An 11,920-nucleotide genomic window follows, 5' to 3' on the forward strand; every position below is an offset into this window, starting at 1 on the left:
GCTCGGCGCTCCCGCAGGGTCGGCTCTTCGCTTCTTCCCAGCGGTGGGTGCCCTTTCGGAGAGTTTTTGTGCAAGCTCAGCCTGTGCTTCACTTAGGACTTCTCTCCCCCCGCTTCGTTTTTCTTTTGTTTGTTTGTTTGTTTTTTTTTGTTGTTTGTTGTTTGTTTTTTTTTGTTTTTAATTTTTTTTATTATTATTATTCATTTAATTTAAGCTTGGAAACGGGATCTGAACGAACCCTGAAGGTAACTGAGAGGAACTCGAGAATGTTAAATTTGTATCTGTGGTTTTTTCTTGTCCTTTGGTATGAGGGAAGGATGGGGATGTGGCTCGACCATTGCTTTGGGAAATTTGGGGTAAAGGGTACATCTTCAGGCTGTGCTCTACCTGTAACTCTGCAGGTCGGGGCTGTGTGGTCCCGGCAGCGGAGTTTGCACTCAGAGAATGTTAATGCAAAACCCAGCCACATGCTGACCGTGCTTAATTCTGCAAAACGGGGTGGGATGAGAAGCAGCTGCAGCTTCCTGATGCTTCGTTTGGTGGTGACCGGGCGGGCCCGCATGGGGCCGTGCAGCCCTGTTTCATTCTCCAAGCAGCACAGCCTGTGGAGTTTTAGCAGACTGCAGCCATGTGCTTGAGATGATGCTCGTGCCCAGGCTGCACTGAGCCGCAGGTAACTACCAATGGGTGTAAGGGCGCACAGGGGCACTGTGGGCTGGTGCAGCCCCCTCGGCCTCTGTTTGGAGAGGGCTGAGTTAGGTTTCCAGATGACAGCTTTGAATAGCAGCTGGTGCCTCCGTCTGTAATCCAGCTGGAATGCCTCTGGAGCTGGTGGGCAGTCTGTGCAATGGTAGATTCCTTGCTGCTGTCACTAATGCTGTGGTTGTGCTGCTGAGAAACAAACGGGAGAGGTTTCTTCCCTGGCTTCTCCTTCTCTCTGTCCCTGCTGGAGTTTTGTTCCTCTTCCATTCCGCAAGGTGCTCCCATAGGGCATCCATTGGCCTCAATCAGAGGCTGATGCAGAACGGGGCTGGCCATGCCCCAAAGCCTGTGGTGTGGTTCAGTGGGAGTGTGGGTGGTCGTAGGGGGTGGTGGGTTTTGTAAGCTAGGTGCTAAGTGTGTGTGATGTTGGAGGCATGGTGTGTTTGTTGCAAAGAAGGCAACTAATTGTTACTTTAATTACATCCCTGCTGGTGTGTACTGAGAAGCAGGAATTGAAGACAGGCATGATACCAGCTTACACCCTGACACTATCTGGCCTTCCGTTTGGCATCCATGCACATCCTCCAGCCCCACTGAGGCACTCATTAGCTGAGTGTTTTGCCGACTTTGGCCACAGTGCCTTTATCTAAGCAGGTCAGTGGTGCTTGGGGCAACAGGACTTGGTGGATTTGCATTAGGGAATGAGCAGTCAGAACGAGCCAGGTGAAGTTCATTTCCCCTCTGACCAAGATTTCATGTTAAGATGGGGAAGGGAGGTGTTGAATGCCCTATATTTTAGCCCCTGGGAATCTCAGGCTGAGCTCAGCAGTCAGCTAATAGTACAGCAATATCGACTCAGCTTTAGTAAAAAGGCTAAATGCTGGTTTCCGTGTTGTCTTTGGAGCTCTTAGAGCTGCCCCTTATTTTCGTCCTCTTCAGTGGAGAAATGAAAAGGCCTGTGTGCACTTCACAGGAAATGAATGTCTGATACACGCTCGCAGGCTGCTCATTTCCAAGAACCGCTCTCAAGGTATTTTGATAATGCACATTCTCTCTGCCTTCTCCCTTCCTGCTCCCCTCGTGCTCTCTGTGCTGCTGCATGTTCACAGATGTGTGTGAGCCGAGGTGGGCTGTGCGGGTAGTGGCCTCACGCACAGGCTGTGGGGCTGTGGGAGCTCAGCATTGGCCCTGCCTGAGAGGTCGCAGGCAAAGCCATACGGAGCTGGCAGTGCTCAGCTGCCTTTGTCTGAGCACCCCCTGCAAATGCTGAAGGAAAACGTTGACTTGGGTAACAGTCCTCGTGGCTCTGCAGCTCAGCAATGGTGCACGTCTGCTTCCTTACTTCTTTGGGAGCAAACTTGGGCTAAGGGATGTCTGTGCCTTTGGCTGGGCTCCCTTTAGCTGTGTGTAAAGTCGGAGCAGTTTTTAAAGGCAATGCTTAATATGAATGTTAAAACAAGCCCTTTGCTGCTGGATTCCTCTGCTGGAGCGTGGAGGGGTGGGTGCTTCACAGAGACGGAGCAGAGAAGTTTGAGAAAGAAGAGAAATGAGCACTCTCAGATCAGCTCTCTCACTTTCCCCAGCAGCATTTTAACATGTGTGTGATTGGAGTTTTTCCCTTTTATGAGTTTTAAAATTACTTACTTTTCAATCTCGGTTACCTTTGAACTTCCTCTCTTCTTGTTTTATGAAAGAGCATAAAAAGAGCTGATTATAGGGGTGTTCCTGCTGCACCCTCTGTGTCTCTCTGCTCCATCTGAAAGCTTGCAGGTGGCTTCCTACCACCCATCCTCAGGCCCATCCCTGCTGTCTCAATTCTGCCTTTGTATTTCAGGTGTGCCAGGTGGTGGCATTGCCATCACCTTCCCACCCTGAGTATGGTCTGCTGCACACCACTGACTTCCTGCTGTTTCAGTTTTCCACATCTCTTCTGATCACTCCCTGCAGGTAAAATAGCTTTAAGTACGGCACACAGGAGGAAGAAAGCCAAAACTCTGCTTGCTTGCTTAGCTCCTCAGCAGCTCCTTCAGCCCCCTTGCTGGTGGTATCCCGGTGAGCTGAAGAATGGATTCCCCCGGAGGCTTTCTGGTTTTGACAAACTGAAAACGCCATTTGTTTTCGTTCTGTTTATCTTGGCTACCTGCTGTCCCGTTTTCATGACAGCCATCCTCATGGAAATTTGTTCCCCACTGACACTAATTCATATTCCTTTATATTTGGCTCCGCCAGCACTAACATTTCATCTTTGCAAGCTGTAGAGGTTCAGGCAGGCACTGCCATTGCTGCATTTTTGTACAGTGCCTCTGACCGTGGCCACTGCTTGCAGGGGTCATCACGCTCTGTCCCTTTAAGCTTTCTTAAATTGCTTCTAATGGCTCAAGTCTTTTCTTGCCCACTTCTGACTCTCGGGACTAGTTTCTTTATTTTGTTTGTTGGAAATTCGCGTTGCTGTGTAGCTCTGCTCTGTACCCCTCATTCCTGCTGCCGACAGCACAGGGATGGATTTGGGTCCCTCGCGTCTGCTGGGGCCTGAGAGCAAAGGGAGCAGCCCTCCCCTGCCCCCTCAAACCTGTGGTGTTGAGCCAGTTTTCCCTGTGGATGCTGTTCATATCCAAGGGCTGATGCCTTCCCTGAATTCCTTTCCTGCTGAATATGATGGTTTTGAGGAGAGGCAGCTGGCATTGTGGGGATCAGTGACAGCTGTTGTGTCTCAGCATTTACTCGTGTCTCTGACAGGGTGCTGGAACAGCCCAAACCAGTCAGTTCAGCCCAGCGTGATTGGAAGAAGCCTCCCCAAACCAGTGCCCTCTTGGGCAGAAGTGGGCAGCAGCACATCTGTGCCTCTCAGCTTCAGCAGGACAGCCTGAGCTGCGGCTTTGAAGCTGGGCGCACTGATTTCCTGTTTCTAACAATTTTTATATTTGAATTCCCTTTTTGCCAGTGATGTGGAGGGGGAAAGCCTCAGAGCCCAAACCCAGACTCACATGGGTCAGCCAGTTGGGTGCAAGACAGGGTTATGGTTTGTTGCGGGGCTGAGACTGCTGGGAAAAGGCTGTTTGGTTTGGAAGGAGTTGTTCTGAGTTCACAGAGTGTTTCAGAGGTGTGAGGAAGGGATCGTGAAAGCCACGTTTCTTCCAGCTGTTGCAGTTAAGCGAGCAAAAGCAATTAGCTTTCCCTATGAACTGCCACCGTCGTTATTTATTTTTTTGAGCAAACATGCATGCAGGCTGCCCTGCCCTGGGGAATACTTGGAGCACGTCGAACTATCCCATGGGTTTTCTCCTGTGTAAAAACCTTTCAGCCTGTATCAGCAGAGCATCACATTGAAGCAGAAGGCATGTCATAGAAAAGTGTATAAGAAACACAAAAACAAAGCAACAAATCCACGGAGAGGTGGAATTATTTGTGGGTTTTGGGGTATGCTCTCCAACCCAAACACTATCACAGGGGTTTGATAAGAGCAATCCTTCTGGAAGATCTGTAGAAGGGTTTCCAAAGCTCTGCATGTACTCCATGTATACGTGGAAACAGGAAATGTCACAGCATGTGTAGTGCTGTGCTGCCTTGGAGATAACAAACTTACAGAGTTTTTCATATTGCATCCTGGTTGAATGCTGGTTTTATAGGGAAACATGGTTTTGGTTTGGGGTGAGTTTGTGTGTGTCACATTCTTTTTATCTGTGCATTCCTTCGTGTCAGACACGGTGTCACTCTTGCACCAGACTCTAATTTATGGCCATGGCATAAAAGTTAGCGGGAGCTGCAGTTTCCCCATGGCCACACTGTGCTGGAGTAGCTATGATTGACATTGGAATGGCCCCGTGCACCCTTCTTGTACCAGGGGTTGTGATGAGGATTGGCTGCATGCTTTCAGATGGGTTGTTCTAACTGTTATGCCTTCTGTTGAGTGCAAGTTTGAGCTTGCTATTACAAATCCTAAAGCTTTTTTCTGTTGCCATCATCTCTTCACATTTGGTTTTTATGGGTTCTGCTTCCTAAAGACAATGACAATGGTAAGATCTTTGCATTTGTCCTTAGGGCATCTGTGAGCTGTCTGGTAGTTAAACACATGGTGGCTTTGGTAGTAGCAGTAATAATAATAACACCAATAATGTGTTTGTTGCTATCTGAAGTGCTATATAAAGCCTTCTACAGTCATACAGGGTGAGGAGGTTGAGGCGGAGCAACCATCTCCAGATTTGTTGCATTTCACACCCATATTACGGCCAACTAAAAGGGTCAGTCATCTGTTTGATGGGCATCTCTTTCTTTCCAAAGGATGGATGCACTCTCAGGGAAAGCTTTGCAAAAACTCAGCACTGCTGCATCAAGGCTCCTGACTTGGGACCAATTGCAGGCCTGACATCTAGCAGCTCTTCCCTATGGACAGTAAATTTCAAGAGGTAAGTGAGCCCTTCAAGAAAGAAAAGCGCAGGAGTGAGTCCTCTCCAAGTGCCTGAAGCCACCATTGAGTGTGCCAGCTGTATCCAGTCCCAGGGCTGGCTTACACAGCAGCTGCACACAGCTGCCTGCTTCACCGTCTCCATACATGAAATGCGTGTCTTTGCCTGGATAGTGAGTCAGGAGGAAGGCAGAATGCCCTGTGTCAAGAGCACTTGTTTTGAAAAGCTCTTGAACTTGCAGCAGATCATAAGGCCTGGGGAAACTTGTCCATCTTTTCAACCAGTGGGACACCGTTGTTTCGGAGATGTTGCTTTGGATGTAAGTGCTGTTCCTATAGTATGGAGGCAGCGATGGTCTTAGGTGTTGGGGATTTGGGGGGCTGTTTGGCAGTAGGGAAAGAAAACAAATCTTGGTATGGTAAATCAGATGAACCTTAAAAGTGATACCAATAAGTATTTGTAGCGGGCTAACTAACACTACCCTGCCAGCCAGTCATCTGTGGAGTTGGGACACTGAAGCTAAACAAACTCGTGCTGTCTGAAGATATGAACCACGTGTAGATTTCAAACCAAGTCAGTGCGCTGTGAGGGTGCTATTTTTGCACTTACTTTGAATTTGAAATGATGACACAGTCTCGGTTCTTAGTCAGCCAGACTTCTAGTAGCAGTGGATTTTTCTTAAAGGACTTGGGAGAGTGACTCAAGGTTGAAAACTGGGACAAACAGTTGTTTTCCTGTTTTGTCAAACAGTGTCTGCAGCCTTAAACAAGTCATACAATCACAGAATCGTTTGAGTTAGAAGGGTCTCTTAAAGGCTATATGATCCAACTCCCCTGCAGTGAACAGAGACACCTACAGTTACATCAGGGTGTTCCAGCATCACTTTATCATCTGTTTATTTGTTTTTTTTTAAAGTAGTCTGAAAATGAAAGACATCTGCCCACTTCTATTTTCCTGTTGGGATTTATTGTCCTATCTAGACCTAAAGCTTTGGTTTGGACCCAAGAGAAGTTGCCCTTTGGGAGGAGTGGCTGCTGGTGAGTGGGGCTCCTTGGTCCCATCACAGCTGAAGCCTTTGAAGGCTCTTAGCAGGAGTGCTACCTTTTTTCCCCTTTTCTTAACTAATGTAAAATGCTCTATAGCTTCCTCAGCCATCAGAGAGGAAAAGGAAAGGGACGGAGATGCTGCAGCTTCTTGTGGCGCCTGCAGTGCTGAGTCTTTGGTGGTGACAGATTGCCCTATGGGCTGCATGTGTTGCCTTGCTTGTGTTCTGCTCACCAAATCAGATTCCCCTAAGCATTCTGACTGGTTGAACCCTCTGAGAAGCTTTTAGCTGGCTTTTTCTTTTTTTTCTTTTTTTTTTTTTAATTGGAAAAGAAAAAACCCAGCTTGATTAACACCTTCCTCCCCCTCCCACCTTTCTCAGGGTGGAATTTCCCTCCCACAGCAACACGTGGCTTAAGAGCAGGATCAGCAGTGTTCAGAGCAGTGCCAGGGATGTTGTGGTCTGCAAATCACAGGGTAGAAAACAGAGTGTCACTGAAGAGGCTTCCCAGGCTTGGACAGGGTGTATGCAGGCCAGAGTGCATGGCCCTGTAATAGAGGCATGCCTGACAGTGGCATTATTGATACCACTGCTGAGCACTGCAAGAGGAATGAGGAGGGAAAAGATGACCCCAGGCAAGGTGCTGCTGGGCACCTCTGGGTCCTGTGTTCCCTAGTGAGCCCATGGCCACAGTGGGGCCCACTGGGGAAAGGGCACAGGCTGCTGGGCCGCAGTGTTGGGTCTGCTCTGAGCATGGCTTGCTGCCAGCAACTGTGACTGGGTTAATGGAGTGTGTCAAGGGACTGAGGGCAGGGCTTGGCAGTGAGCGACTGACTTGTCAGGCCTGGGGAAGTGGTATGTGACAGCTCCGCTTCTCACACAGAGCGAGCCTCTGGCTTGGGGCTGTGGTTTCTATGTTTATGTATATATATATATACTCACACACACACAGAGAAAACGTTATTTTTTTAATAATTGAAATGACTTGGATGGATGGCTGATGGCAACACTGGGTACAGGGCTCTGTTTTCCAAAAGCAGACAGTCTGGTGTCAACATGAGGCACAGGAGATGAGCAGGGTTGAGACAGCGAGGGAGGGCACCTGCCTGAATCATAGAATCATAGCCATAGAATGGTGTGGGCTGGAAGGCACCTCAAATCCTACCCAGCTTCAAACCCTGCTGTGGGCAGGGCTGCCACCCACCAAGTCTGGCTGCCCTGGGCCCCATCCAACCTGGCCTTGAGTGTCTCCAGTGATGGAGAAAAGGCAGCACGGGAGCTGAGGACGATGGCTGTGAGAGGGCAGCAGCACCTGCAGGCAGTGGGGAGATATCCCTGCAGCACAAGCAGAGTGGATGGTCCTGAGCAGAAATGCTCCTTGGGCATCAACAGAGCCTAGTATCAGCACAAGTACTCTCACTTGTGGCAGCTTTAAAGCTGATGGGGATGCATTTCATAGAATCATAGAATTATTAGGTTGGAAAGACCAATAAAATCATTGAGTCCAGCCACAAGCCCATCTCTGTGACTGCTCTAGACCACGTCCCTCAGTGTGACATCTTTCCTTTTCGTGAACACCTCCAGAGACAGTGACTCAACCACTTCCCTGGACAGCCTGTTCCAATGCACATTACTTCTTCTGAGAAGAAATTGTTCCTAATGTCCAACCAGAACCTCCCCTGGTGCAATTTGAGGCCATTCCATCTTGTCCTATTGCTGTTTCCCAGGGGAAAAGGCCAACCTCCCCTTTGCTACAGCCTCCTTTCAGGTCATTGTAGAGAGTGAGGTCTCCCCTGAACCTCCTCTTCTCCACACTGAGCAATCCCAGTCCCCTCAGCTGCTCCCCATCAGACTTGTGCTACAGACCCTTTACAGCTCCACTGCCATTCTCTGGACGTGCTCTGGGGCCTCAGTTTCTTGTAGTCAGGGGCTCAAAACTGAACACAGCACTTGAGGTATGGACCTGGATTTCTTGCAGACTGGATCTGGGAGCATCTTGATATAAGGGAATGGTTCCTGGGCTTTGGTGGGAAGGGCTTGTTCCGTCTGTTGTTGCTTGTGCTGTCTGTTCTGTCTGAGGGGTTGCTGAATGCCAAAATGAAAGATACCCTCCTGCTTGGAAAATTCTTCTCACTTGGGAACTGTTTTCCTCTTGCCAGACTCAAGGCCACTCTGAAAAGCCCCTCGCCACCCAAAAGAGGGAAATCACAAAATAACGAGATCTACTAGATACAAGCCAGCCTAAAGGATGTGCTGAGAAGCCCTTAGATGTGAAATGTATGAACCCAATGGATGCAGCACTGTAACCTGGTCCCTTGCACTGGTGTGGCCCAGCTGGAGTCTCTCCTGTTTGTATTTGCTTGGTGTATCTACAGCTGTGGGTTGGTGGCACACCACGGCTTTCCTCCCTGTGAAATGTCCTCACTTGCTCAGTGCGAGGATGTAGGGATTTGCCTCACTCTGCTTCTCTCCTGCAGGCTGGAGGTGACGGGAAAAGCATGGTAAATGCAGCGTCTCCCTGGGATCCATGGGCTCTTTGAGAGATGATCAGAGGGAGGCCAGATGATCTGCAAAACACACGCACCACTGTTGCTTGTCTGCAAAGGCAGCATCGGAGCGTTCTCCCTAGCCCCGCGCCACCCGGCTTGCCCGATCGCTTCCGGATGTTTCGCAGTTGCGAGTGGGAGGTCCTGGAGCGATCCCTCAACATCCTCCAGGCCAGTGACTTCTACTGGGGCCCGCTGTCCGTCGGGGAGGCCCACGCCAAGCTGCAGCGGGAGCCCGTCGGCACCTACCTGGTGCGGGACAGCTCGCAGGGGAATTGCTTGTTCAGCCTGAGCGTGCGGATGCCGACCGGGCCCGTCAGCCTCCGCATCTCTTTCCAAGAGGGCTATTTCCGTCTGAAGAACTGGTTTTCGGACTGTGTGGTCCGGCTGCTGGAGCTGGTGGTGGCGGGGACCCGCAACAACCCCTTGCACTTTGATGAAATGGGGGGAACTCCTCTGGTCTTTTCCGAGCCCTTGTGTCGGAGCCGCCGGACTGTGCCCACGCTGCGAGAACTGTGCCAGCGGCACCTGCCCGGTTCCACCGCTGCCATGCGGACGTGCCCACGGGAGGCGGTGATGTCACCCCTGGATGGGAGCGTGGTCTCCAACCCCTCTGCAACTGGCACTAGGAGATGATGTCGGGCATGTGGAGGCGAAGGGATGTACACGGCCACACTGGAGGGGCAGGGCTGACTGCTCAGAGGGGCAGGGTGCCTGCACCCACTGGCTGCAAAAGCTGTGTCTTCAAACATGCACAACATGCCTGACCTTCCCCCATGTGGATGGGGTGAAGCCAAGCCTGAAGAGCAGCTCTTCCCACCCCCAAGTCTTGCTCTTGGCTCCAGTCATGACTAATAAGCTTGAGAACAGGGCGAGCTGCCTGTCCTGCCAGGTCAGCCCCACTACCCAAAGTGCCTAAGCTAGTTTATGCTGCCAACGTGCCTTCGTGAAGCCATATGGCCCCACAGTGCTGCATCCCAGGTATCGGTGGGCACGGGCCACAAGCTAACTGGAGGCCACATGTTAACAGGAGACCACGTGGCTGTGCTTGAGCACAAATGCAAAACCTGTCCCTTCAGAGATAAGCACTTTCAGGGAAAAAACATTGCAGCTGTGTACAATACGTGCAGCTTGAGTGGCTTCTGCATTGCTTTATTTGAACAGGTTTTTGGGAGTGCAGATGAGTTACTTTATACTACGGGCATCATGCTCCTGGGAGGCAGGTCTGAGGTCGGTTCTGCCTTGCAGGGTGTGAGCAGACCCAGTCCAGAGCCTCTTGTCCTCATCTGATAGTATGCTGCTGCCACCTATGGGTTACAAAAAGGTATTTGTCTTGCCTCAAGACGAGGTAAAGAATTTTTTATACATCTCCTAAATTTTAATAAACGTGTTTTTCTACTTATTTTTAAAAGCCGAAAGGTACACAGTGATGTTTTCATTCCCTTGCATTGCTGGAAACCCCATTGGTCTAGTGCAGTGGCATGGTATTCAAACTGTACCTGAACAACCGAATTTCTTTTGAAGAGCAGAGCAGTACGTAAAGGAATGGTCCTAGCTGGGAACAGTAGGTGTTCATTACAGTGCAATGAAATAAGAATTTTATGAACATAAGATAATTCCTAAAAACATAGGGGTGAAATTTTTAGAAGTATTTTTAGTGTCTCTAGACCTGAACTGAGTGTTTGAAGGAAAGACTGGTGCTTTGAGATCCTAGAGCATGGCACAGCATCAGTGAGCTGTAACTGCAGAGAGCGTGTGGGACAGAGAGGGATTAAATAGGGGTAGGAAAAATCTTAGCATTGTTGATTCATTTTAGGGTTCAGGTGGGTTTGATATCCTTGAAAACACACAACTAAAAGCAGCTACATGGAAGGAGTTCAGTGTGTTTGGATACTGTAAAAGAGGACACCTGAATGGGATCAGGGAGGAATTGGCTTCCACAAGCATGCTGTGTGAGCAGACTGCTGTGCTCACTCTGCCTTTCCCCTTCAGACCTGCACAGGGAAAAAATAGAAAAAATAGCAAATGCAGAGAGACGTGACCCTGAATTTGCTCTCTTGGCTTTAGGTGTCTTATCTGAGGAACCACTGTGTGCAGCCAGTGCAGTGAGAGATACGGCGCATTATTCGTGGCAGGAGCTCTTTGGACGCTGAATTAATCTCAAGAGACTTCTGCCGTGCTGCCGGCAGCGAGGTCCTGCCCTCCTCCCGAGGCTCTGCGTTGTGATCCAAGGCTGCTGAATTAGTGCTGTGGGGGAATCCATCCCCTTGCCAGCCCTAGAGAGGAATGGGGCAGCCCGGTGGCACCACAGCTGTGGGTGAGGGAGTGATTATCTCACTGTACTGGCTGCTCATTAGACCCCGTTTAGAATATTACATCTAGTTTGGGGTTTCTGTTGCAACAAAAATATCATAAATTGGAGTGAGCTCAGAGGTATGACCCCAAGATGCTCAGGACTGCAGCACTTGCTTTGTGAGGAGAGGCTGAGGGAGCTGGGTTTGTTCAGCCTGGGGAGTAGATGGCTTTGGAGAACGTAAGAGCAACTTGCCTATACCTGCGAGGAGGTCATCAAGGAGTGATGCTCGCCACAGCATTGCCTGGTGGGAGAAGGAGACACAAGGATGGAAACAAGTCCAGGCTGGATAGGGTGGAGGGATCCATTTGAGGGCAGGTTGCCCAGAGAGACTGCGCAGTCTCCATGCTTGGAAGTCTTCAAGGCCCAACTAGATGCACTCGTTACTCCTTGCTGCCCACCCTGCCAGCCCCTCGGGTGGCTTTGGGCAATGCGCTGGCTTTCAGGGGAAGTCCTGATAGGTCAGCTCAGCGTGTTCCCCTCCCTCTGCCCACCCAAGGGTTGAAAGCCATGTCTCCTGCCCTTCTTCTCTCTCATTTCATATATGGGGCTTGCTGGCTGCCTTCCCTCCCTCCCTTCCTAAACTGGGGGTGGTGGGAAAGCGTTTGGCTCATTTCTTCACCATTTACAGCCGAACACAGAAATGCTTCTGTTTTATGGCAGCAGTTATAACTCGCTGAGGGAAGAGCTTTCTGACTGGATCGCGCTGACCTGGTGATGAACTGCTCTCATTTGGCCTGAAATGAGCATCTTGGGCTGCGCGGCTGAGGGCTACGGAACAGCCGCGTTTGTGGCCAGGGCTGTGCTTGAGGAAAATCACACCAAGAGAGGAAGATGTAGTTTGGGTTTTAATAAAATCTACTTCTTTTTT

The 11,920-nt window shown here is 50.0% G+C and overlaps 1 protein-coding gene across 6 annotated transcripts; it reads left to right on the forward strand.

Moving 5' to 3' along the window:
• The first annotated feature begins 169 nt into the window (after window positions 1-169).
• LOC104910786 (suppressor of cytokine signaling 1-like) lies at window positions 170-11,892 on the forward strand. 6 transcript variants are annotated; one of them, XM_031554215.1, is made up of 4 exons: window positions 170-2,649; window positions 4,981-5,105; window positions 8,310-8,531; window positions 8,628-11,892. In XM_031554215.1, the coding sequence occupies exon 4, from the start codon at window positions 8,694-8,696 to the stop codon at window positions 9,330-9,332; it is 639 nt and encodes a 212-aa protein (XP_031410075.1). In that variant the 5' UTR covers window positions 170-2,649; window positions 4,981-5,105; window positions 8,310-8,531; window positions 8,628-8,693; the 3' UTR covers window positions 9,333-11,892. The 6 variants fall into 6 exon arrangements, with proteins under 6 accessions (XP_031410075.1, XP_031410072.1, XP_031410077.1 ...); XM_031554212.1 differs by having other exon boundaries at window positions 8,310-8,498; XM_031554217.1 differs by having other exon boundaries at window positions 171-2,649; window positions 8,310-8,427.
• The last annotated feature ends 28 nt before the right edge of the window (window positions 11,893-11,920 follow it).

The sequence above is a fragment of the Meleagris gallopavo genome, chromosome 1 (genome assembly GCF_000146605.3).
Source record: "Meleagris gallopavo isolate NT-WF06-2002-E0010 breed Aviagen turkey brand Nicholas breeding stock chromosome 1, Turkey_5.1, whole genome shotgun sequence".
Classification (NCBI taxonomy): Eukaryota; Metazoa; Chordata; class Aves; order Galliformes; family Phasianidae; genus Meleagris; species Meleagris gallopavo.

Coding starts and splice junctions, on each gene's coding strand:
- LOC104910786 (XM_031554215.1), top strand. CDS start 8,694: ATGATCAGAGGGAGGCCAGATGATCTGCAAAACACACGCACCACTGTT.